The sequence below is a fragment of the Panthera uncia genome, assembly GCF_023721935.1.
Source record: "Panthera uncia isolate 11264 chromosome E2 unlocalized genomic scaffold, Puncia_PCG_1.0 HiC_scaffold_19, whole genome shotgun sequence".
NCBI classification, from domain to species: domain Eukaryota; kingdom Metazoa; phylum Chordata; class Mammalia; order Carnivora; family Felidae; genus Panthera; species Panthera uncia.
In genome coordinates this window covers 5152385-5178569 of record NW_026057588.1, presented here as the reverse complement: position 1 = coordinate 5178569, position 26185 = coordinate 5152385, and the positions used below count along the sequence as shown (strand labels likewise).

The 26185-nt window shown below is 55.1% G+C and overlaps 1 protein-coding gene across 4 annotated transcripts; it reads left to right on the top strand.

Moving 5' to 3' along the window:
- On the top strand, nucleotides 1-22411 carry PRKCG (protein kinase C gamma). 4 transcript variants are annotated; one of them, XM_049621380.1, is made up of 19 exons: nucleotides 1-1480; nucleotides 3435-3542; nucleotides 4158-4189; nucleotides 5149-5231; nucleotides 9866-9977; nucleotides 10152-10283; nucleotides 11464-11620; nucleotides 12291-12425; nucleotides 12720-12807; nucleotides 13108-13137; nucleotides 14559-14711; nucleotides 15033-15221; nucleotides 16227-16318; nucleotides 16399-16461; nucleotides 16918-17056; nucleotides 18294-18374; nucleotides 19943-20050; nucleotides 21004-21144; nucleotides 21375-22411. In XM_049621380.1, the coding sequence occupies exons 1-19, from the start codon at nucleotides 1386-1388 to the stop codon at nucleotides 21561-21563; spliced, it is 2127 nt and encodes a 708-aa protein (XP_049477337.1). In that variant the 5' UTR covers nucleotides 1-1385; the 3' UTR covers nucleotides 21564-22411. The 4 variants fall into 4 exon arrangements, with proteins under 4 accessions (XP_049477337.1, XP_049477339.1, XP_049477338.1 ...); XM_049621382.1 differs by lacking the exon at nucleotides 14559-14711; XM_049621381.1 differs by lacking the exon at nucleotides 1-1480 and having other exon boundaries at nucleotides 3050-3542.
- Nucleotides 22412-26185: the final 3774 nt, after the last annotated feature.

Below are 26185 nucleotides of genomic sequence, written 5' to 3'. Positions count from 1 at the left end.
GGGGCGGGGTTGCTGTTGCCTTAGAGGGATTGCATTACTTGGAGTGTGGTGCACACACACATACACACACACACAGGTGTGTTTCTGTGTGTTAGTCGCTTCCTGTAGCTGCTTCCTTGCTTCTCTGGGACTCACATGCATAACGTCATATATATAAATGTATAAATATATATTTTATTTTTTTTTTTAATTCCCTGGAGCTTCTGGTCCCCATGGGTCCCTTCTGTCGACCACAGAGGGAAGACTTGTCCGTCGCCCTATTCCCACATCCATAATTTTTTTTTTTACATCAATATAAAGATAAAAGAAAAAAATTGTGCTTGCTTTATTACTGGGGAGGGCTCCAGGAGAGAGGGCAAGGACTAGATTCTTAGGACTGGTGGGAAAAGGGGACAACTTTAATGTTTATTCTTTTTGTTTTGTTTTGAGAGAGAGAGAGAAGGGGGGAGCAGGAGAAAGGCAGAAAGAGAGGAAGGCACGGAGTCCGAAGCAGGCTCCAGGCTTCGAGCTGTCAGCACAGAGCCTGACACGGGCCTCAAACCCACAAACCGTGAGATCATGACCTGAGCTGAAGTCGGACGCTTAACCAACTGAGCCACCCAAGTGCCCCAGAAGGGGACATCTTTATCTTTGAATCTCCCAATTTACTCTCTCCAACCAGAACTAGTTAGGATCGAAACGGACAAGATTTATCCTTCCTCAGAGTCCAGGAGCACCTCAGAAATAGTGTCTCCATCTGAGTGCAATGTTTCTTCCAAAATCAACTCTTCAGGTTTCCAATCTCAGGAACAGGCTCCTACAGCTGAGAACCCAGGCACTGGCTCTTCACCGACTTCTGTCAGTGGCTCACCAGCCACTGTCTGTCCTTCCTTCAACTGTCCCCTTCTCCAGGCTCCTGACCTAGCTCAGGTATTTTGTTTCTCCTGAACTAGCATCTCAGCCTCCCCCTTGACTAGCCCACCCCTAGCCCACCTTGGCCCCAGAGGGATGCTTGTAGCATCCAGGTCTGATACTGCCCTCCCCTGCTCAAATCCTTCCACATCCTACTACCCACTGCCTACAGGTAATACCAAAGCTCCAGTCTGGGCCTTCAGGATCTGACCCTGCCTGCGTTGCCATCATCAGCTCCTTCTTTCCTTTAGTTCTAAGCTCCCTGACAACCCTTCCACAGAAGACCTCGATAAAGAGCAAACGAATTACTCCGAGGGAGGGAGGGGTCCCCCCCCCCCCCTCCGGAAGGGCGGGAAAGGCTAATTGGAACAGACGCACCGATTTCCAGCCAGGAGAAGTCTCCTTTTGATCTGTGCAGCGTGCACCCCAGAATTCCGACCTACACCGATGCCTGCCTCCTGCAAGGGCGTCTCGCCCCCTCCCCACCCCATCCCATGCTTGAACCCACTCTGGAAGGCACCAGAGAGAGCAGCTCCAGACCCCGGGGGTGGTGTGCTGGTGATGGAGGAAAGCAGCCAAGCAGACCAAGGTGGGATTCTCAGGTCAGCTTCCAGGACCACTCCCACCCCTACACTTGCCCTTGGGCAGGGCGCACGCCTGGAGGTGGCTGGCAAGGCCAGAACGCCCCCATATCTGGGGGGGTTAGGAGGAGAGTCGGATTCCTTCACCTCCTCTTCGGCTTCGGGAAGCCCGACCCGAACCCCCAAAATTCCCAGAGAAGGTGTGGTGGGCTCCCCGGGTCCCCGCCCGTGGCGCCCCGCCCCCTATCGCGGGGCACGCCGGGAAACGAAGTTCTCGGCCGCGTCGCCGCAACAGGCGGTCCGCAGGCTCAGACTACAGGTCCCAGGATGCACTGCACTCCGCAGCCCGAGGAGGGCCGTGGTTGCCCTTGGCAACAGAGCGGGTCTCCGGGAGCCGGGACCCGGACGCGCACGGGAGTTGGGGGTAGGGGTGGGGGTGGCGGGGCCGGAGCGCGACCTGAGAGAGGCAAAGACGCGGGCAGAGCGACGGACGGGAGACAGGAGGAGACCGACAGAGCGGCACAGGGTTTTCCAGAGCCAGAGAGGGGGAGAGACGTGGAGGGAGGGGGAGACCCCCAGAGACGAAGAGAGAGGTTCATAGCCAGGGAGGGTGAGAAAGGTGGGGGGCGTTTGGGGGGGGGGAGGGGGAGAAGGAGAGAGACCAATGAACTCATTCAGAGAGAGACCCCCAGCGACAGAGGGTGGGACTGAGCCCAAGAGTGGGTCAGCGAGGTTTGCAGAGACAGAGACAAAAGTACTTATAGAGACAGGGACACAGTGGGAGAGCGGGAGAGACAGCAAGGACTGAAGGGGTGGGGGAGACAGAGATTGCCTCTCAAAAGAGAAAGACGCAGAGGGAGGGAGACACAGAGGCCCACAGAGTCACAGACTGAGTCCCCGATTGAGAGAGAGAGAGAGTCACAGGGCCAGAAAGACGTACAGAGTCAGGAAGAGGGAGAGCTTCTGGGAGACAGAGAAGCAGGAATTTAGGAGACCTGCAGGGAGAGGCCGAGGGACACTGATTCACAGTGAGACGGACACCTCTGAGAAAGAGAGAGACCCCGAGACCCAGCGAGGGTCACAGGACGAGCGACAGGCATAAAGGAGACACGCAGCAGAGACAGAGAGACCAAGAACAAGAGATCGTCCCAGAGGGAGACGTAGACCCAGGCCGGGAGACAGAAATCAAGGCCTGAGCAGCAGACGAGAAAGTGAGACACCAGGCCTCCCCGTTCAGCACTGGGTCCCCAGCACTGACGGCAAAGTTCGTGTCATGAGGCCGAGTGACACAGTCAGAAACCCCGAGATCCGGGTGGCGTCTCATAGGGCTAACCGGGCCCACCGAGGCCCCCCCGGTGGGGAGGAGGACCCGGCCAGGCAACAGGAGGAGGGGTGGGGGGCGGGGAGGGCGCCTCTCAGAGGATGCCCCCCTCCCTCCAGCCAGCCCCCGGAGCGGGTGTGCGCACGTGTGTTGGGAGCGGGGAGGGCATTTGTCCCGAGCCTCCGGGAGTGGGGTGGAGGGGGGGGGCGGAGGGACGCCTTTAAGCTGAAACCCCGCCCCTCGGTCGTCATGGCAACGCCTCCCCCCAGCCGGGGCTCCCACATTTCAGCAGGTGCTTGAGCTTGGAGCTCCCGCCGCCGCCGCCGCCCTTGCCTCGGGCTCCTCGGCGCCCCTGCCCTCGGCTCTCCGCCCTGCCCGCCCGCTCCCCCTGGCGGAGCGGGCGCGCCCCGGGGTGCCGCTCCCTGCCCTGCGCTCCGCGCCTGGAGGTGCCTCGCCCCTCTCCTTCCCTCCTCGCAGTCTCCCCGTGGCTCAGTGCTCTCCCGAGTCTCCGGCTCCTCGCCCGTCTACCTGTTTGCCCCTGCAAGGCGGGATCCTGGTCCCTGCTACGTTCCTGGGGCCATGGCAGGCCTGGGCCCCGGCGGAGGCGATTCAGAGGGGGGACCCCGGCCCCTGTTTTGCAGAAAGGGGGCTCTGAGGCAGAAGGTGGTCCACGAAGTCAAGAGCCACAAGTTCACCGCCCGCTTCTTCAAGCAACCAACCTTCTGCAGCCACTGCACAGACTTCATCTGGTGAGGGAAGGGGCTGGGGGCCTGAGGGAGGAGGCAACGAGGGATAGAGACTCCTGTCACCCCAGACCCGGAGTGCTCGGGAAGGAGAGGGCTGCAACCCTGGCGCCTGGTCCTAGGGGAGGAGGGAGCTGGGGACCCGGACCCCTGGGTCTGAGGGAGGAGGGGCTGGGGCCCCGGACCCCAGGGTCTGAGGGAGGAGGGGCTGGGGACCCGGACCCCTGGGTCTGAGGGAGGAGGGGCTGGGGACCCGGACCCCAGGGTCTGAGGGAGGAGGGGCTGGGGACCCCGACCCCTGGGTCTGAGGGAGGAGGGGCTGGGGACCGGGACCCCAGGGTCTGACGGAGGAGGGGCTGGGGCCCCGGATTCCTGGTTCTGAGGGAGGAGGAGCTGGAGGCCTGGGCTCCTGGGTCTGAGAGAAGAAGGACTGGGGGCCTGGGTTCCTGGGTCTGAGAGAAGAAAGGCTGGAGGTCAGAATTTCTGGGTTCCAGTAAACGAGGCAGCTGGGGCTCGACTCCGGGGTCTTGCTACAGGAGGGAGTCAGACGCAGTGTGGCCGGCAGAGGTGGGAGGCCCAGGTACCCTTATCTGCACTGACCTCTGATCCTTGATCTTGCAGGGGCATTGGGAAACAAGGCCTGCAATGTCAAGGTAAGAGCTGGGGATCTGGACTCCTGGGACCTTCAGGAGGGTGGAGGCTGGGGACCCACGGCCCAGGAGGCTTGACACACGTGTTCTTTGGTCCCCAGAGAGGCGCGGGGGAGCCCGGGGCGGGGGGTGTGGCAAAGACACAGCCTGCGGTGGGGAGGGAGCTCTGACGGCGGGGCCACCGCGGAGGTGGTGCTGGGGGCCCCTCCCTCGGCCGGCTCCAGGTGGGGACAGATATTTGGAGAATCTGTTGCCATGGGAACAGAGAGATTTGGAAAAGGGGAGCTGAAAGGGGGGGGCTGGAGATGCGAAGTCAGAGCCCCCCCCCCCTTCAAGCTGCTGTCGCCATGACAACAGCAACAGTCCTAGGCAGGGGCAGGCCCGGGCGGGGTCACCAATGGGCGGGTGGGGGCCGGGCGGGGCTGGCAGTTCTGGGGGGCGGGAGAGGGGGGCGAGTCCTAAAGCACCAGCTGCCACTGCTGAGAACAGAGTGAGTCAGGGAGGGGGAGGCTGCAATGGCGCCCCCAGACTCACTTCTGCCCAAGTTGCTGCTCTCTCCGTTCTATGAGAGGACAGCTCTCCGTTTCTCCCTCCTCCTTGGCCTGCTCTTTTCTTGCTTTCTTGTCTCTGTCGACGGGATCCTATTTTCTCTGTGTCCCTGTCTCTCTGTCGTCCTCACTCCGTCTCTGCGTCTCTGTGTCTCCCTTTGGCTGTGTGTAGGCACTGGGTTCTCTCTGCTCTGTGATTCTCTCTTGCCTGTTTTGGGGTCCATCTCTTGAATTTCTGTCTCCTGGTTTTTCTCCCCCATTCCATGTTGGGGTCTCTCCTTTGATTTGCTCTCTATTGAACTCTATTTTGGGGCCCCCCCTCTGGTTTTCTTTCTGTTGGAGTCTCCTTCTCTCTGATTTTCTGTCCATTAGGCTCACTCTCTGTCTCTGTGTCTCTATGATTCTCACCTTCAGTTTGCAGCTTTGTGGTTCATCGACGATGCCACGAATTTGTGACCTTCGAGTGTCCAGGCGCTGGGAAGGGCCCCCAGACGGATGTGAGTGCCCGGACACCTGATTCTTCCTCCTTGGGCCGCACCCCCGCCCTCACCCCCTGGGCGTCCGTCCCAATTTCTCCTGCTATTTTTAAGGCTGGGAGGGGAGGGGGGCTGGAGAGATAGGGGGAGCTAGTCTGGCCCAGATTCCCTGCCCTTGGCCTGGAAAGGGGAAATGAGAGGGGCTGAGACAGGCTGGGGACATAGGTGGGGGACAGAGAGGAGGCAGGTGTGAGGGGACCAAAGACCAACATTGGAGAGGATGGGCTGTCATCCAGGGGTCAAGAGATTTAAAAAAACAGAGCGTTGAGGGACAGACAACTATTGATGCAGATACAGATAAGACAGAATCACAGAAATGCAGAAAAAGATAATGATAGAGACACAGACAGAGAGACTGAGACGGACAGACAGACAGAGGATTGGAACAGAGACAGCAACGCAGGCGGAAGGAAAAGGCGAGCCACAGGGACTGAGAGAGGCAGACAGAGACAAGAAACTCAGAGAGACAGGGCTGCAGATACCCAGAGAGAGAAGCTAGAATAGAAAATGGTAGATATGGAGAATCGCTTAGAAGTTGCCCAGAGGGAGGCCCAGAGAGACCCTGCAATGCACATTCACACACATGTGCAAGTACAGATCTCTCATGCACACACGTGCACACATGTGCATATGCATATATGTGTGTGTGTGTGTGTGTGTGTGTGTGTATATATCCCCCATGAGCACACACATGTGCATTACAGGTCCCCCATGAACACACACAGACACACACACCTCTGTCTCCCTCCCTCCCCTTCACCCTTCACATCAGGGGGATGTTGGATCCACTTACAAGAACAGTGGATCCTATGTGCCCCTTCACTTTCTGTCTGGCTTGGGGCCTCTTCTCTTTGAGCCTCAATTTCCCCTCTATAAAATGGGGCTGAAGGTCTAGTGTTGACCAATAGAGCTTTGTGCAATGATGGAAATGTTCTCTATCTATGCCGTCCAATATGGCAGCCACCAGCCCCGCATAGCTGGCTAGAGGAGTACTTGAGAGGGGTCACTATGACTGAGGAATGGAAATCTAAAATTCCATTTAATTTGAATTGATTTAAATTTATTTTTTAAATTTTTTTCATGTTTATTTATTTTGAAAGAGAGAGAGAACACATGCACATATGAGGAAAGGAGGGGAAGAGAGAGAGGGGGAGAGAGAATCCCAAGCAGGCCTGCACTCTTAGTGCAGAGCCCGACATGAGGCCCTGAACCCATGAACTGAGACCATAACCTGAGCTGAAATCAAGAGTCAGACCTTACTTAACCTAACCAACTGAGCCATCCTGGCGCCCCAGATTGATTTAAATTTATTTTATTTTTTTTTTAATTTTTTTTCAACGTTTATTTATTTTTGAGACAGAGAGAGACAGAGCATGAACAGGGGAGGGGCAGAGACAGAGGAAGACACAGAATCTGAAACAGGCTGCAGGCTCTGAGCGGTCAGCACAGAGCCCGACGTGGGGCTCGAACTCACGGGCCGTGAGATCATGACCTGAGCCGAAGTCCCAAAGTCGGATTCTTAACCGACCAAGCCACCCAGGCGCCCCAGGATTGATTTAAATTTAAATAGCCACTTGTGGTTAGTGGCTATTGGGTGGGACAGCATTAATCTAGACATACCCAAGCTTGTGTTTTTTGGTTTTTAGTTTTTTTTGTTTTTAATGTTCATTTATTTTTGAGAGAGAGAGAGAAAATGAGTGGGGGAGGGACAGAGAGAGGGAGAGAGAGAATCCAAAGCAGGCTCCAGATTCTGAGCTGTCAGCACAGAGCCCAACATGGGGCTCAAACCCACAAACCTGGAGATCATGACCAAGATCATGACCTGAACAGAAGTCAGGTACTCAACTGACTGAGCCACCCAGGCACTGCCCCCCATCCCCCCCAGGCTTGTTTTGATAGTTCAACGAAGCCGAGTGACTTCAGAGTCTAGCCCAGCTTTTGACAGAGGGGTGGAGATAGTTTTATGATTAGCAGATGGAGAAAGAGAATGAAAAATGGAGACAGAGAGAGACAGAAAGGGAGAGAGAAATCTACGGAAGTCCATGGGACATTTTGCCAGCTGGTTAGGCGAAGAAAATTGAAGTTTGCATAGAGAATGTGATTTCACAGAACATATATTGAGCACCCCTTCAGTTCCTCATCTATAGAAGGGGCTGATGATCATGCCTGCCTTACAGGATTGCTTTGAGGACTAAATGAGTCGAGTATTTGGGACGGTACCTGATATATGACAAGAGACAATATATCCGTTATCATCCTTGTAGAATTATGACTATATCCCATGAAGAAACAGAGGCAAAAACTGAAGAGGGGTCTTCCTCTATATCACTCCAGCTTTTTTTTCCTTCTTCTTCTTAATGCTTTTGATCTTGTTGTAAGTAACGTGGATCAAGGGCTAAGGAAATGGTGAAGGCTTGGCAAGCATGATTTCCTGTAGACCCCTTTCAGGGAGGCCTCATGGACCCATCTTATAGGGAGGATGGCTGGGTCTCTGCAAAGCGGCGGTGGGGGGGGGGAGCCACAGAGCTAGATGGTGGGCAGAGTCAAAATGTGGACGCTAATCTATCTAATTGGAGCTGTGGTCCTGTCTCCTTTTTAGTAGTGATTTCACCTTGAGAATAATAAGGGCTTCTCTCTGTGGAGTGGTGGAGCCTGTGTGTCTGTGTCCGGTGTCCTGCTGAGGGCTGTTATGTAGACCATCACTTAGTGCAGCTGAGTTAGGGTCAGCTGAAGATCTTTAGAGGCTTTAGAGGCCGGGAGCATCGAAAGAGATCACCGCACCTGAGTGTCATTCAAATTAGAGTCCCCACTAAGCTGCAAAGTAGGGGACACCTGAGTGGCTCAGTCAGTTAAGCATCTGGCTCCTGATCTCGGCTCAGGTCATGATCTCACAGTTTGCGAGTTCGAGCCCCACATTAGCCTCTGTACTGACAGTGTGGTGCCTGCTTGGGATTCTCTCTCCCCCCTCTCCTCTGCCCCTCCCCTGCTCACACACTCTCTCTTAAATAAACTTAAAAAAAACCTGTAAAATAAAAGCCCAAGAATATCCTGAATTTTCACCTCGGATAACTCTTCTTTTTTTATGTTTATTTATTTTTAAGAGAGAGAGAGAGAGAGAGGTGAGCAGGGGAGGGGCAGAGAGAGAGGGAGACACAGAATCTGAATCAGGCTCCAGGCTCTGAGCTGTCAGCACAGAGCCCGACGCGGGGCTCAAACCCATGAGCCGAAATCAGATGCTTAACTGACCTAGCCACTGAGGTGCCCCATCACCTATCATAACTTTTGCAATGCATTCCTAGAAAAAGACAAATACCAACTTATTTAACACTCAGACATGTCCAGGGGTGGGGAAGGAATGTCTTACTGGTGTCCTAAATTCATGCTTAATTGCACTCTGGACATTTAGCATTGCTTCAAGATTTAGATTATTTCCACTGGGTAGAGGAGGACACTGAGGCTCAAAATTGGGCACTAACTTGCCCCAAATCACACAGCTGGTAAATGGCCTCGCCCTTATTTAAACCCAGGTCTATGTGAGGACCACAATAAAATCACTAATAGTAACCACAGCAGTAAGAATAACCGTACTTAACACATTTAACATGCCAGGCCCTGCTATGCAGTTTACATTTAATCTTTCTTCTTTTTAAATCATTATTATTATTTTAATTTTTAAAGTTCTATTTATCGAAGAGGGAGAGAGAATGAGTGGGGGAGGAGCAGAGGAGAGAGGGAGACAGAGGATCCCAAAAGGGTCCCATGCTAACAGCAGAGAGCCTAACGAGGTGCTTGAACGCACAAACTGTGAGATCACAACCTGAGACAAGGTCAGATGCTTCACTGACTGAGCCACCCAGGAGCCCCCAAATTTATTATTTTTTAAAGTAATCTCTACACCCAATGTGGGACCCAGACTCACAACCCCCGAGATCAAGAGTCACATGTCTACCGACCCAGCCAGGCAGGCACCCCGACACTTGGTCTTTCATTAACTGAGGGGTCCTTTTAATGGAGAGGTTCTATTCCCCATTTCACAAGGGGCTCAGAGAAGGCAGGTCAAGAGTGGGCAGACATTGACAGAGGCTGACAGTGAGGGATCTGGCGTTCATTGTGGCCCACAAGTGCTCGAAAATAGCTTTGGGGAGGGGGGTGGAGCATAGGGACTATGGGACGATGGGAGCCGCCACCACCTTCAGGTTCTGTTCAAATCCCACCTTGTTAGCGAAGCCCACCCTGATCACTCTATGCAAATTTAAACGCCCCCACCCCTGGCTGACACTTGCCTGCTTCGTTTTTCTCCAGAGCACCTGTTACCATGCATCATACTCTTTCATTTATTCAGTGTTTATTTTCTGTCTCCCTTCCCTAGAAAGTAAACTCCATGTGGACAGCAGTTTTTGTTTCTTTGTTCACGGCTGGTCCTGGCACCAAGAACAGTGCCTGGCACACAGCAGGCACTCGATAAATACTGTAGCGTGAATGAGTGAGGAGGAGCAGGACTGGGAGAGCAAGGCGGAAGGAGGAAGCGTTCAAAGGGCTTCTCTCTCTCTCTCTCTCTGTCCTTACCCCCTCTGATGTCTCCCCTCGGCCCCCAGGACCCCCGGAACAAGCACAAGTTCCGTCTGCACAGCTACAGCAGCCCCACCTTCTGCGACCACTGTGGCTCCCTTCTTTATGGGCTGGTGCACCAGGGCATGAAATGCTCCTGTGAGTAGTCCACGCTTGCTGCTCCTGGCCGAACCTGGCGCTCCGGGGGGTGGGGGGGTGGGGTGGGTCAAAGCACAGTGTCTGGGTTCCGGGTAGGGCCGGGGGACGGAGTCTGGAGTTGGGGGGCGGCCAGAAGTGCCACCTCCCGTTTTGTCCCCCCCTCCCCTCCCCCAGGCTGCGAAATGAACGTGCACCGCCGCTGTGTGCGCAGCGTGCCCTCTCTGTGCGGGGTGGACCACACGGAGCGCCGAGGGCGCCTGCAGCTGGAGATCCGAGCACCGACCGCGGATGAGATCCACGTCACAGGTGAGGCCCCGCCCCTCTGTCCGGTCCCTCCCCTTCTACCCCCGCCGGAAGGGCAGGGTGCACCTGAGCGGCCCACCCAGCCGAACCGGAAGGTCCCGCCCACAATCCTGACCTGCGTCTGCAAAGGCTGAGCGCCACCCAGCCACGCCCCTTCCAACCTGTAGCCTGGACTCTAGCCTTGACTTGTGACTTTCAGGGCCATTTTTAAAAATTAATTAGTTAATTAATTAATTAGAGACAGAGCATGAGCGGAGGGGGAGGGGAAGAGAGAGAGGGAGACACAGAATCCAAAGCAGGCTCCAGGCTCTGAGCTGTCAGCACAGGGCCCTACACAGGGCTCAAATTCACCAACTGTGAGATCATGACCTGACCCAAAGTCGGATGTCCAACGGACTGAGCCACCCAGGTGCCCCTTTTTAAAAAATCTTTAAATGTTTATTTTATTTTATTTTATTTTCAACGTTTTTTATTTATTTTTGGGACAGAGAGAGACAGAGCATGAACGGGGGAGGGTCAGAGAGAGAGGGAGACACAGAATCGGAAACAGGCTCCAGGCTCCGAGCCATCAGCCCAGAGCCTGACGCGGGGCTCGAACTCACGGACCGCAAGATCGTGACCTGGCTGAAGTCAGACACTTAACTGACTGCGCCACCCAGGCGCCCCGTTTAAATGTTTATTTTTGAGAGACAGAGAGAAAGGGCAAGCAGGGGAGAGACAGAGAGAGGGAGACACAGAATCCGAAGCAGGCTCCAGGCTCTGAGCTGTCAGCACAGAGCCCGATGTGAGGCTCGAACCCACAAACCCCATGATCATGACCTGAGCGGAAGTTGGATGCTTAACCAACTGAGCCACCCAGGTGCCCATTTCAGGGCCTCTTAATGGCCATTTTAGATCAAGGTCCTTGGGAGTGGGGGATGAGAAAAAACCTGGTTCCGAGGGAGGCTTGGGATTACTATGGGTGATGTGGCCAGGGTCCTCACTCTGGGGTCCTAAGGGAGGAGGGGGCTTTGGGCCCGATTTCTGGGTCCCTGGCTGGGGAGAGGGCTTTATGCCTCATCTTCTGGATGCCTGGGTCAGGAGAAAGGCTGGGCGCTTGGATTTGGGATTGCCACTGGGGAAAACTCCGGGGCCTCTTCCTGGATCTCTAATCCAGCCTATACCCCTTCACTTCCTCTCTCAGTTGGTGAGGCCCGTAACCTTATCCCAATGGACCCCAATGGTCTGTCTGACCCCTACGTGAAGCTGAAGCTCATCCCAGACCCTCGGAACTTGACAAAGCAAAAGACCCGGACCGTGAAAGCCACGCTAAACCCTGTGTGGAACGAGACCTTTGTGTTGTGAGCTTCGGGTGCAGGGGATGCTGTGATGACTGACAGAATGATCGGAGGGTCCTGGTGGCCCACAAGACCCCAGAGAGCAAAGTGTGGGAGGTGTTAGGATAGGGGGATCCCAAAAAAAGGCGGTGGGAGAGGGAAGAGAGTGGCTGAGGGAGAGGGCTGGAGTTAGAGAAGCAGAGAGACAGATATCTGTGCATTTAATCTCCATCAAAGCCCACTACTTTAGAGTGAAACAGAGATGGGGGGGGGATTCTCAGAAGAAGGCACAAACCCAAAGAGACAGAATGGGGAGTGGGTGTGAGCAGGGGAGGGTGGCAGGAATAGAAAGAGAAGCCAATCAACAGAAAGACAGAAGGACAGAGACCTAGAGGAAGGAGGGGGGCACAGAGACTCAGGAGAGAGATCTGGAGAGAAAAGACAGGACACAGGGATGGGAAGGAGCCAAGAATGTGGGAGGACCGGAGAGAGACTGAGAGCTGTCTACATGTACTCAAGGTCCTGATATTGGGGGAGACCCCCTTCGTGGAGGATCAGAGACGACAGGACACTTTAGAGAGCAGGAACAGACCCCAGCTCGCCCCAGAAGGGCTTGCCTGCTCCACCAGCACCAGGGATGGGGAGCAGAGGCAGCGGGGAGCTGGACCCTCACTCCGCCGCCCCCTTCCCGTAGCAACCTGAAGCCAGGAGACGTGGAGCGCAGGCTTAGCGTGGAGGTGTGGGACTGGGACCGGACTTCCCGCAACGATTTCATGGGCGCCATGTCCTTCGGGGTCTCGGAGCTGCTCAAGGCACCTGTGGACGGCTGGTGAGGGCTGGGCGGGGGCGGAGGCTGTGCCTTGGCCTGTCCATCTCTGTGTGCAGCCTCCTCGGGCCACCCTCATTCTGCCTCCCTGCACTTCTCCCTCCCTTGTCCCCATCCCTCTCCCCTCCTCCTCCCTTCCTGTGTCCCCCACTCCGTGTCTCTCTCGTCTATCCCACTCTCTCCACTCCGTGTCTTTCTCTCTGTGTCTTTTTCCCCCCTCTGATACCTTTGCCTCTCCCGCGGGTGCCCCCCTTCTGCCCAACTCCTGCCCGACTCTGGTCTCCTTCTGTATGTCAGGTACAAGTTACTGAACCAGGAGGAGGGCGAATATTACAATGTGCCAGTGGCTGATGCTGACAACTGCAGCCTCCTCCAGAAGTTTGAGGTACTCAGGCCCCACTTCTCCCAGGGGGAGCCCAGCCCTGCCACCCACAGTTCAGAGCTGCCCCCTCCCTGCACCCACTGGTTGTCCACTGGTCCTGGGACTATAATTCCCAGAAGACCCTGGCGCTCCCTTCCCCCTGCTTTTCTAGGGGACTCCTGCCCCAGGGTATGATGGGAATTAGAGTTCCTATCCATCCCCTTGGCTTGGGGGGTTGGAGTCCCCACCCCCTGCTCTAGGGCATCCTCCTACCTCTCTCGGGGCTCTGACTCTGGCTTTCTCCTCCACCCCCTCTCCCCGCAGGCCTGTAACTACCCCCTGGAACTGTACGAGGTGCGTGAAGCTCAGGCCTGGAATGGAGACATTTTCATCCCTTGTGGTCTACGTCTGTCTCCCCATGTCTTCTCCCTCCCCTGGTATCAGTTTTCCCACCCACACACGCGGGATGAGCACAGGTTTGGAGGTGGTCTTGTGCTTGTTGAGTAAACCTAGCATTCCAGAGGTGAATCTGACCCTTAACCAAGTCCCCAAGGTGGAGACACAGTCACAGATACTTAAATTCCAGGATGATGTAGTGCATTAGAGGTAGAGCACCCCCCCCCCTCCCCCAGGAGCCTGGAGGAGACACTCATCCAGCCTGGGGGGAAGGTGCTGGGGGAGGGTGAATCCTTGAGGAGGTGACTGCTGAACTGAACTTTTGAGTTTTTCTATTTGTCACTGTGGCCTTTCTCTCCTCCATTCATTTTCTCACTCTCTCAACACCTATTTCCTGTTAGCCAAACCCTGTTCTGGGCATAGAATCAGTCCATTCCCTGGGGAGCTCCGATTTCAAAGTAGGAGAAAGTGACAGATGGAGACATTCTCCTGGAAGGAAGATGTTTGGTAATAGAGGTAGTAGCCTCAGGCACTAGGGAGAATTGGAAGCACCTGGCTCAGCCTGGGAGCGCCAGAGAAAGCTTCCTAGGGAGGGGAGCCCCAGAGGAAGTGCAAGGAGAGGGAGACCATATTTCCAGGCTGAAGGCTAGAAATCCTTCCAGGCAGCAGGAAGAGCAGGCCTGTGGTGGGAGCGGGTGAGGCGTGTCTGTAGCACCAGGAAGACAGTGGGGCTGAAGGGGGGAGAGAGTGGGAAGAAGTAGGACATTAAGCCAGAGAGGGAAGGAGCGTGCCTTGTCCTTCACTGGAAGGATTTTATCTTAAACCGGTGGGCTGTGGGAGCATCGAAGGTGGCCTAGGATGGTTTAGGTCGGAACAAGACAAATGCTGTTTGTAGAGAATAGATGGTGGAGGCAAAGGGGGGAAGAGGGAGGAGGCTCTGTGGAGACTCAGGTGGGAGGAGTGGTAAAGGTGTTCAGGTGCTGGGTGATGTTGAAGATGCAAAAAGGGGGGAGACACAGTCTCTGGCTTTAATGGATTTTGATTTCTGGCTCTGCTGCTTATTTACTGTGTGACTTTGGGCAAGTTATTTAGTGTCTCTGTGCCAACTTTCTCTTCTCTAAAATGGGGCATGGTGGTGATAACAGGGTTATCTAACAGCATAGAGTGATCTGTCTGAGTGTTTGTTAAATGATAAACCCTCCAGGTTATGGAAAATCAGCACAAGTTCTAAAGCCAAGGACGGGGGGTGCAGAGACAGTTTTCCTTTTTCTCTCCCTCTCTTCTCATCCCTTTCGTTCTTGGCTGCTGTCTCTCTTAGAGACATCTCCTTGTCCCCATCTGGGGTCTGACTACCTTCGGATCTCTCTCCTTTCTCACAGCGGGTGCGGATGGGTCCCTCTTCCTCTCCCATCCCCTCCCCATCCCCTAGTCCCACGGACTCCAAACGCTGTTTCTTTGGGACAAGCCCTGGACGTCTGCACATCTCTGACTTCAGCTTCCTCATGGTTCTAGGAAAAGGCAGCTTTGGGAAGGTTGGATTCCTGGGGCTCTGGGGGAAGGGGAAGATGTCTGGGGAAAGATCAGATTTCTGGTCCTTAGGAAGGAGGTACATGGGGAGGGACACTAGACTACTGAGCCCCCCAGAGGGGGGTCAGTGGGACACCTGAGTGCCTCTGAGAGGACAGGCATAAAGATTCTGATGCTTTCCCTGAGGGAGTGGTCAGCAAAACCAGGGTGCCCAGTCCCTGAGAGAGAGGGGGAGGACCTGGGATTTCATTTTTTTGTGTCTCTGAAGGGGGAGGGCATGGGGGAGGCCCATGATGGACTGGGCCTTTTGGGGCCTCTGTCGCTAGGTGATGCTGGCTGAGCGCAGGGGCTCTGATGAGCTCTACGCCATCAAGATCCTGAAGAAAGACGTGATCGTCCAGGATGATGATGTGGACTGCACCCTGGTGGAGAAGCGCGTGCTGGCCCTGGGGGGCCGAGGCCCGGGAGGCCGGCCCCACTTTCTCACCCAGCTGCACTCCACCTTCCAGACCCCGGTGAGGAAGGAGGGGGCGGAGTCCGGCTCAGGTCGAGCGTCTGCTCTGGGATTCTGAGTTTACAGGCAAAAAGAACCTTCCCCGCCCCCGCACTCTGACTGGGCGTGGCCAGATGGGTGGGATCCTGACTAGGCGGGACCTGAGCCAGCTTGGTCTTGAGTGGGTGGGGGTTTTTTTTTTTTTTTTTGAGTGAAGGATTTTTGAGTAAAGGAGTACGTGAGTGGTGTGCCAATAGCTGCGCGCTAAGTAATGTGGTCGTCACTCTTGGATTCTGAGTAAATGTCTCATCAGAAACGGTGCGTGTCCCAAAGATTGAGGAATGGGACGACAAGTCAGAACCTTCAGAAGTTTTTGTTTGTTTTTAATTTTTTTTATGCTTATTTATTTCTGAGACAGAGACAGACAGAGCATGAGTGGGAGAGGGGCAGAGAGAGAGGGAGACAGAATCCAAAGCAAGCTCCAGGCTCTGAGCTGTCAGCACAGAGCCCGATGCGGGGCTCGAACTCACAAACCGTGAAATCATGACCTGAGCCAAAGTCAGACACTCAACCGACTGAGTCACCCAGGTGCCCCAGAAACCTTCAGAGGTTTGAGAAGGCATGAGTGCTTCAAAAAAGCTCTGGATGGGCACAGTTAGATTCCTGGATTAAAAAAAAAAAGAAAGAAAGAAATTAGTATCCATTGCAAATGAGGCCTGAAAAAAAATCTTTGGTTCCTAGCAGGTGGTCAGGATTGCTTTTGTGTGTGAGTAGCTATGGAAAGAGGTTTTGGTATCCTTAGGATTTCCAGGGAATGGTGGGCCTCAGCCTTCAATTCTAAGAGGGCGGGACCAGTTCGGAGTAATAGGGGATATGTCAGGTTGAGATTCTGAGCTGGCTGGGTTAGAATCATTGGGGCCTCCCAGTTCTGATTGGGTGGATCTGGAGCCTTCCAAGTTTGTCTCGAGTGGGCAGGAATGGACGTGTCCTACCCCCTCTAAGCACCAGCACCCCGCCTCTCTGGCAGGACCGTCTGTATTTTGTGATGGAGTATGTCACCGGGGGCGACCTGATGTACCACATCCAGCAATTGGGCAAGTTTAAGGAGCCCCATGCAGCGTGAGTCTCAGCTGAGAGAGGAGGGGTGGGGCCAGGGGGACCCCAGCCTTTGAGCTTCTAACTCCCACCTCCTTCTCTAGGTTCTACGCAGCAGAAATCGCCATCGGCCTCTTCTTCCTTCACAATCAGGGCATCATCTACCGGTGAGCAGTCTGGGCCTTTCAGTGGAGGCAGTCAGGCCCCTAGAGGGAAAGGGATCAAACTTACAGCTCTAGGGGCTCCTGGCTGGCTCAGTGCATAGAGCATGCGACTCTTGATCTCGGCATCCTGAGTTCAAGTCCCACGTTGGGCCTAGAGCTTACTTGAAAAACAAAACAAAGGGGTGCCTGGGTGGCTCACTCGGTTGAACATCTGACTCTTGATTTTGACTCAGGTCATGATCCCAGGGTTGTGGGATTGAGCCCTGAATTGGGCTCTGCGTTGATCGTGGAGCCTGCTTGGGGTTCTTTCTTTCTCTCTGCCTCTCTTCTCTGCTCACACATGTGCGTGCTCTCTCTCTAAAATAAACAAAAACAAAACAAAGATCAAAACCTTGTAACTCCAGCCCATTGAACGCTACCCTTCCTTCAATGCCTATCCATCCAACCCCCTACCCCCAGGGACCTGAAATTAGACAACGTGATGCTGGATGCTGAAGGACACATCAAAATCACTGACTTTGGCATGTGTAAGGAGAACGTCTTCCCTGGGACCACCACCCGCACCTTCTGTGGGACCCCAGACTACATAGCTCCTGAGGTAACCCTCCCTTGGCTGTCCTTGGTGCTACACAAGTTCGCCGAGTGGGTATGGCCAGTTGTCTAACATTCAGAATGTCGGGGGGCTGACCCTGGGGTCTTTTCTTTTTAATGTTTATTTTTGAGAGACAGAGAGAGAAGAGAGAGAGGGCGAGTGGGGGAGGGGCAGAGAAAGAGGGAGACACAGAATCGGAAGTAGGCTCCAGGCTCTGAACTCTCAGCATAGAGCCTGACTCAGGGCTCTAACTTACAAACCATGAGATCATGACCTGAGCCGAAATCAGCTGCTTAACCAACTGAGCCACCCAGGTGCCCCCTAACCCTGGGGTCTTTGCATGAGTCATGGGTGATCTAACAGCAAACAGAGCAGAAAGGCCTGCGTGTTAGCATTCCAAGTGGGCAGAGCTGGGTGTCTAAACAGGCTAAGTGGGCAGAGAGTTGGGTGAGTGTTCTAAAAGAGTGGAACCCTCTCTAATGGTAACAATTCTCAGACAATAGCACCTGTTACAGGACTATTCTAAGAAGGTGTACTCTTGAGTGGGTGGGGCCTGTGTCTCTCCACCACCTCCCCCCCCCCCCCAGCCCTAAGCATTTCCTGAATATTTCAGGTGGGTGGAATATACTCGAACTTTTTGTTAAAGGGGTGGAGCTAATGATCTGACTGTATGTAAGTAGATAGAGTGTCCTGAGTTTTCTCAGTGGAAGGAGGAAGTGTCATCCTTAATCTTTCTGGGTGATTCAATGCTAATGCCCAAATAATGTCAATGGTTTCAAAACATGGCTGGGAATCAGAATCACCCGTGGACATTTTGAAATATACACACATATTACTGACTCTCACTCTGGTCTATTGAGGCTGGAATTCTTTAGGGCTAGGGAACAGCCCCCTAGGTGAATCTTAAATGCATCCAGATTTAAGAATCTCTGGTGTCTGAAAATTAGCCCTCATGCACCTGTTATTGTAAGGAGAGGGTCTAGTTACCAGAATATTTTGGCTGGGTGGAACTTTTGACTTGGTCCTTAGATAATCTTCATATGTGGGACCAAAGGAACATTCTAAGTAGGAAAATTTTGTTTCTGAATTTTCCAAAAAGATGGAACTGAAGTGTTCTGAGTGGGAAGAGTTTGTGTTGACAACACTTAGTGTGGGTAGGGTTCTCTGGGGGTGAGGCTAGAGGGGGTTTTAGGCTTCTTAAAGCACAAACCATGATACCTTGCCTTCCATCCTCTCTCAACAGATCATTGCCTACCAACCCTATGGAAAGTCTGTTGATTGGTGGTCCTTTGGGGTTCTGTTGTATGAGATGTTGGCAGGACAGGTAAGGGAAGCTGGGGACAGGCTGGCCTGCCTAAAGGCAACACAGCGAGGGATGCCACCTGTTACAAGGCCTTTATCTTAAAGGAGCAGGGTAGGAAGTGATGTCTGTCATCTAAGGAGGGGTGCTAAGCAGTTGGGAATATCACGCCTGGATAGCGCTGTCCTTGGTCCTGAAGCATTATTTTCCCATAGGCCTGGGGTTCTTTAAATTCGTTGTTTGTTTGTTTTTTAAATCTTTATTTTTGAGGGAGAGAGAGACAGAGTGCAAGCAGGGGAGGAACAGAGAGAAAGACACAGAATCCAAAGCAGGCTCCAGGCTCTGAGCTGTCAGCACAGAGCCCAACAGGGGGCTCGAACCCACGAACTGTGAGATTATGACCTAAGCCAAAGTCGGATGCTTAACCGACTAAGCCACCCAGGCACCCCAGGCCTGGGGTTCTTTAAACGTTTTTTGTTTTTTGTATTTTTTTTGGTGACAAGGACCCCATCTCAGAACAACGTGTTTAATTTTTTTTTAATGTTTGTTTATTTTTGAGAGAGAGAAACAGAGCACGAGTGGGGGAGGGGCAGAGAGCAAGGGAGACACAAAATCTGAAGCAGGGGCTTTGAACTCACGAACTGCGAGATTATGACCTGAGCCAAAGTTGGATGCTCAATTGACTGAGCCACCCAGACACCCCAGAATAATGTGTTTAAATCTATGAAATAAAATAATAGGATTACAAAGGAAATCATTTATATTGAAATATGGTTATCAAAACTTTAAAATTTTGATTTAACTTAGTTCAGCCAACTAAATACATTTAATTTAAATGTATACAGTTGCCTAAATATTACACATAGGGATGTGGATGTATATGTGATTTCCTATTCATGAATTAAATAGTGATATCTCATGGTGATGGGAAGTAAATAGGCAAGTCTACCAGTAATCTTGAAGTTGAGATGACTAATATTTTGAGATATCTGCAACTCTAATGTGATAAGAAATTATCTGTGATTCCTGTTGGTGATGAAGTTATAAGTACTTCATAACTGTTTGTGGTTTTTGCCCACCATTCATAACTGAAGGGAATGAGAAATTGCAGTTAGTGATTTTTAAACATAAAGATATGCTTTTTTTCCTATTCAAGCTCACAGGCCCCTTCAGTTGCACAAACAGACTTCCTAGAGCCCACATTAAGAATCCTTGCCTTGCTTTTGTGTCTCCTAATTCCAGAAGACTGGAGGCCACTCATCCAACCAGGAGAATGTTTTTACAGTTTTCCTGCACTTTTTCCTGTCTTCTATTTAAATGACATATTGTCTAATTAACACCCTGCTGATTTTGCACAGCAGAGAAAGACAGAACAGCAAAGAGGTGCAGAGAGCTGAGATAGGAAACAAGGTCCATTTGAGATAGGAAACAAGAGTCTGAGAGGAAGGGAGAGAATGCTTTGGTGGTTTGGTCAAAATTTTCCTCAGGATGTTGGAGGGGGGTGTTCATGTTCACGGTGGGTGCTGAGGGTTTGCAAGGTGGGGAAAGGCAGTCTGTCAAGTCCTGACACGTTCTCCTCTCTCTTCCCTCAGCCCCCTTTCGATGGGGAGGATGAGGAAGAGCTGTTTCAGGCTATCATGGAACAAACCGTCACTTACCCCAAGTCACTTTCCCGGGAAGCTGTGGCCATCTGCAAGGGGGTAAGAACCCTCTGACCCCCAGATTCTCCACACAACCCATTTGCCCCACCGCCGCCATCCAGGGTTGCCTGGGCAGTGTCCCTGTGCACATTAGAAAAGTGTAATACAGAGATTTTGTTAGAACATTAATTACTGACTGCCGTGCTGTCACCTCCTGTCCCATGATGGCCTCTGTCTCCTTCTCTGCTGCACCCACCCCTCAGCTCACTGCAGGGAGTGCTGGAAGGCCAGGGCCTGCCTCTGCAAGGGGGTGGATCAGGTCAACCTAACTCCTGCCACTTTCCCTCCGGGGATCTTGGGCAAGCCACTGACACTCTGGGAGCCTGTCTCCTCTCTTGGGGTTATGGAGCTAATGCAGGATAAGGAGCCTAGCCTATGGCAGCTTTTCCAAGAGCATTAGCACACTTGTGTTTCTGGCTCCTGTCTCCATTCTCTCTGACTCTCACTCTCTGGGTTCTGTCTCTTATCTCTGCCTCCATCTACGTTTGATGGGGCCTCCTGTGTCACTACCATTTCTCTGTGTCCCTTGGGCTCTCTGTCAACCCCTTGTATCTGTGTCCCCCTCTCTCTGGGCATCTGTTACCCACTTACCCCCGACTGCCATACACACACACACACACACACACACACACACACACACACACACTGGGTCCTTCTCTCTCTGGAACTCTCCTCCTCTCTGAGTCTCTGCCTTCATATTGTGTCTTTATCCTCTCTGGGGTTTTGTCTCGTGGATCTCCACCCTTCTCTCTTTCCGCATCTCTGCCCCCCCCCCCCCCCCCCCCTTATCTCCCACCTTCTCTGGGTCTCTGCACTTGCCCTGGGTCTCTATCTCTCCCCCCTCTCTCTATGCTGTGTCTCTGTTCTGCTGTTTTTGCTTTTCTGCCTTTCTCGTTCTCTGTGCCTCCCTGTCCGGGACCCTGTCTGTCTGTCTGTCTCTGTGTTTTCCACAGTTCCTAACTAAGCACCCAGCGAAACGCCTGGGCTCAGGGCCGGACGGGGAGCCCGCCATCCGTGCTCATGGCTTTTTCCGCTGGATGGACTGGGAGCGGCTGGAACGACTGGAGATCGCGCCTCCGTTCAGACCCCGTCCGGTTAGCCACCTTGCGGGAACCCTGGTCCCTGGGGATGGGGGACCCAGGAGCTCCCATTCCCATATGTAGAGGTGGGGTGGGGCTCCCTCTGCGGAGACGCCCCAACGGGAGATGCAGAGCCCACGGAGGATGCGCTGATTCCAGAGGAGACAGGACATGGTCACAGGGGACACAGAGGGACACCAAGGAGCAGACGGAATTTCATCTTTCCCTCCCCGTGCTCCCCACAGTGTGGACGCAGCGGCGAGAACTTCGACAAGTTCTTTACGCGGGCGGCGCCAGCGTTGACCCCCCCAGACCGCCTTGTTCTGGCCAGCATCGACCAGGCCGATTTCCAAGGCTTCACCTACGTGAACCCGGATTTCGTGCACCCCGACGCCCGCAACCCCGTCAGCCCGCCGCCGGTGCCAGTCATGTAATCTCACCTGCCACCACTAGGTGTCCCCATTGCTCCCTCCCCGCACCAGTCTTACACCTTCCCCCCCAACCCCCACCTCCACCCCCTTTCCGATTTAGATCTTGCTCCCCAGCATTCTGGCCTCTGCCCCGTGGGTGCTAGATGCCCCTCCCAAGCGTTCCTGGCATTCTAAGCTCCATACAGTCTCTGGAGCCTCACTGTGTTCTAGACTCTGCTGTGCTGAGCCCGGGATTCTCACCCACCTTGGTGTTCTGGACTCTGCGCTACCAGAACCTTCACCACGGTCCCAACTCCGTGGGGTTCTAGACTCTGTGTTGGTAGAATCTCTGTCTCTCCTTTTTTTTTTTTTTTCTTCTCCTTTCTTTCTGGGAAATAGTCTCATGGGGTGGGCTGTTCTAGACTTGGATTCTAGAACAACCCTTCACCTCTGACCTGCCCCCCACTCCCCCCACCAACGACGTCCACCCCATTCTGGAGTGAGTGGGAGGCTGTGCCCCCACGCTCCCGTGCGCCTCGTCCACACTCTAGGGATTCCTGGGATGGATGAAGGATCCCTACCCCAGCTGTTCTCAATCAGCTTTTGTTCTAGAAGCCCCTACCCCGAACCCGTCACTGCTCGCCTGCCAGGTGCATGGCTCCAGTCCTGCTCGGAACCTCCTCCACCTCCCCTCCCTCTTCCCCTTCCCCCCCTTCCCGTGCCTGCCACTCTGGGGGGGGGGGGCTCTGTCCTCCTCCCCCTGCCCACTGCCCTCTTCTTTGGCTCTCTCGCCCGGCCACAGCTGCTGGAGAATAAATTTGGGATGCTGATGCTGGGTGTTGGGATGTTTTCTTCTAAAGCTTGAAGAAGGAAGGGGGGCGGGGTGTGGAGGTGGGACAACGTACACGGAAACGCGCGCGCGTGCGCGCTCACACACACATACAGGCTGGGGGTGGGGAGGCAGAGAGACAGAGGGAAAGCAGAGAGACCCATAAAGTGGGCAGAACAGACCCACAGCGGGAGAGGGAAAGAGCAGAGACAGGGGGTGGGGGTTGGGGGGCGCGAGGGCCCAAAGTGGGCACATGCACAAGGAGGTAGGAATGGACACGCGGACCACTGGGGATGCCCGGTGGAGCCCGCCCCCCGCCCCAGCACAGACACAAACATTCACATACTCACTCAGAGCAACACATACGCTCACAGACACACTGAAACCCAGAGTGTGGCGCGGGGCGGGGGACGGGGGTGGGGGTGGGGGGAAGCAGTCCTGAGCGGGGAGATGACAGGCCAGCCTCCCGTTGAGGGGTCTGGAGACTTGATCGCTGGGAGACCCCACGACAGAGCAGGCAGACACCCAGAACCTGTGAGGTTAAGACTCAGCCACGGAGGCCGAAGACCGGCGGACGCGCCCTCCGGGCCTCTTTGCCTTGACCTACTTGCGGAGAAGGGGGGTGGGGGTGGGGGGCGGTGGAAAGAAGTCCCAGCCGACTACAGTTCCCAGCAGACACCGCGGCGGCCCCTTCCCCCAAGTGCGGCCCCTCTCCGCCGGGGCTGATGGAAAATGTAGTCCCAGACCCGGGGCAGGCCGGTTGAATGGTGTGCCTGTGTCTGTGTGTTTGGAGGGGACTGAGCCCCAGAGCTTCGCAGGCTCCCTCGGGGAGCCCCGGCGTCTCCTCGTCTCTGCAGACTCTTGGGTTCCGGGGACTCGGTTCAGTTGGATGCTGGGGACCCCCTTGGCTCCCCCAGCACCGTGGGGGTACCCCCATGCTCTGCCCGCGGCCCCCAGCCCCGCTCCGACCCTCGGCGGGCGGCCTGCCCCTTTAAGAGTGGCCCCGCTGACATCACGGCGGGGGGGGGGGGGGGGGGGCTGGCCCGGCTCCCGGCTCCGCGGCGGCTGCAGGACCCGGCTCCGCTCTGCGCCCGCCTGCTGCTCTGGGGACCCCGGCCCGGGACGCCCCCTCCCGCCTCCTGCAGCCGCCCAGACCCCAGGCTCCGCCCCAGGCCTGGCCAGAGCCCCAGTCCTCCTCAGGGGAGCCCCAGGATTGCCCCCGCGCTCTCTCCTTCTCAGGGTCTCTCTCTCTCTCCCCCCTGTCTCTCTGTCTCTCTCTCTCTCTGCCTCTTTCCCTAGCTCAAGGTCTCTGGGTCTCAGCATCTCTCAGCCCAGGGCCTCTGAGCGTCTTCCTGTCTCTTTCTGTCTCTGTCTCTCTGGCCTCTCCACTTCCAGAGCCCCGGAATCTCTGAGCCTGAGGACAGAGGGGGTCTTAGAGCTGATCTCTGTCTCTCCTTTCCTCTCTCTCTTTCTGTCTCTTCTAGGCCGTCTCTGTGTCTCCCCTGGTCCCCAGACCTGCGAGTCTCAGCATCTCTCAGCCTCGAGGTCTCCGTGTGTCCCGGACCCTCGGCCCCGTCTCTCTGCCTCTCTGTGCGCCCCTGCCCCTCTCGGGCTCTCTGCCTCTGTTTCTATTCTCTCTCCCTCCCTGCCTCCCCCATTCTCAAGGCCCAGCTCCCTCCCTCCCTGCAGCCTCCCCCTCCCTTCCCGCCCCTCCCCTCCTCCGCAGTAGCCAATGAGCGGCCGCCGGTCCCAGCTCCCGGCGCCGTCCGCCGAGTGAGGCCGCGGGCGCGGGGGGTGGGGGGTGGGAGGCCGGGAGGGGGCCGGGACGCCGGGCTCCGGGGCGGGGGCGGGGGGCGCGGGCACCGGCGACCCCGGTGGCGGCGGCGGCGGCCGGGGGAAGCCGCGGGGCCGGTCATGCGGCTGCGGGGCCCGCGGCCCGGAGCGTCCGCCCAGCCCTGAGCGAGGTGAGCGCGAGGGGAGGGTCCTGGAAGGAGTGGGGGGTCCCCTTGAGGTGGCTGGGAGCTAGGGGTTGGGGCTAAAAGGGCCCTGAAGGGACCTGGGGTGTGGGATTCTGGCGGTCCGGACGCCCGAGTTCGGGAGGCAATGAGGGGTGGGGGGACATCGGGCCTAGGGAATCCGGGAGGACAGGGTCCGAGGGTCCTGGAGTGGGGCAACTGTACTCTTAATGTCCGAGTCTTAGAGACCGTGGGCCCTGAGGAGGGTGCAGGCCAGGTCCTTGAGGGAGGCCGTCCTGGATGAGGGGGGAGGGCCCGGGCCCGGTGAGAGCAGGATGTGAGTCTGAGAAGGGGTCCCCAGGAACGGGGAATACGTTCCTCAAGAGATTGGAGGGAGACGGAGTTTGGACTTGGGGCTTGGAGAATGGGACCCCTGGGATCCGAAGGATCCTGAATCCAGAAGAGGCTGCGATACAGAAGGATAAGAAGGTGGCTCCAGGCCTGGGGGAGGGTCCCAAAGGAAAAAGGGCTAGAGGAGAATGAGATCTGGGCAGGCCACTTGGAGTCAGGAGGAATCAGAGCACAGCAGGAGGGGGTTTCTGAGGCGAAGTGAGAAAGGTGTCAGTGGGCAAGGTCCCAGCTGAGAGTCCAAGGAGTCATGGCGGGTGGGGGGAGCTGAGGTCAGCTACCTGGGACTCAGGCAGTCAGGGTGACGGGTTTTGATGCTTGTTTCTGAGCTGAGTGGACTGGAAGGGGAGCAAGTAGCTGGCGGTTAAGCCCCGGAGCGTCGGGATGGGGGATGGGAGGAAAAGCTGGACAGAGCTCTGCCAGACTTGCATCCCTGACTCCTCCAGGAGGCTGGGGGTGGGGTCTGGTGGGGGGTGAGGGCTCTGGGTGCTGAGATGGGGGGTGGGCAGTGATGAAAGTTGTCTGACTCCAAGATCCTTATTGGCATGGGGCAGAGTTTCAAGGCTCCAAGAATTCTGATTAAAGAAAGCGGGGTCTCAAGTCTTGGCTGCATTGAACGGGGGGTGGGGCGGGTGGGCAGAGAGAGAGGGAGACACAGAATCCGAAGCAGGCTCCAGGCTCTGAGCCATCAGCCCAGAGCCCGACGCGGGGCTCGAACTCATGGACCGCGAGATGGTGACCTGAGTTGAAGTAGGACGCTTGACTGAGCCACCCAGGCGCCCCTTCACCTTCCTAGTTTAAAAAGATGGTGGGGATCCTGGGTATTCAGGGACGCAGAGATCCCTGGATGAAATAGGATGGGAATCCCAAGTTGAGTCCCCCCAAATCATGGGATTGTGTGGTGCAGGGGAAAGTTCTTGTCTGGGGGATGGGGGGACAAGAGTGGAAAGTATGGGATTATGAGCTCCCTAGCTCGAAACTCCAGCTCCCCGACTGGAATTTGGAAGGCCACAGCTATGAACTGGAGATCTCTCGTGTTTTGAGGCTCCAGCGTTAGAGGGATCAGAATTTCAGGTTGGATGTGTAATTGGAAGTCCTAACATTGGAAGTTAGAATCTGGAATCTCTGGTAGGGAATTTGGGGACCTTGTGATGGCACATGAAGGGGGAATCATGGACTTCCTGATTTGGGGGTTTAGGGTTCAGAGCACTGATCCCTAGTTTGAAAGATGGTCTAGGGTACTCTGGCTAGGGTGCTGAATTGAGGGGGTGGGCGGGTCCCAGCTCATGGTTTTGACATTCTGGAATCTCTAGCCAAAATCCAGGCTCCAGGTCTCTGAGTCCCAGTGTTCTGGGATCCAGCAGCTTGAGATGGAGCCCCAGCATCCCAGGTGAACCTGCCTGGATCTGGGATGGGGGGGGATTAGGGTTCTGGAATCTTACCTCTGAGTCATG

Bases quoted from the DNA above. Each gene is read 5' to 3' on its own strand.
- PRKCG (XM_049621380.1), top strand. From the start codon at position 1,386: ATGCTTGAACCCACTCTGGAAGGCACCAGAGAGAGCAGCTCCAGACCC. The intron at 10,284-11,463 runs GTGAGGCCCCGC...TTCCTCTCTCAG, and splicing joins GGATGAGATCCACGTCACAG to TTGGTGAGGCCCGTAACCTT. The intron at 21,145-21,374 runs GTTAGCCACCTT...TGCTCCCCACAG, and splicing joins CTCCGTTCAGACCCCGTCCG to TGTGGACGCAGCGGCGAGAA.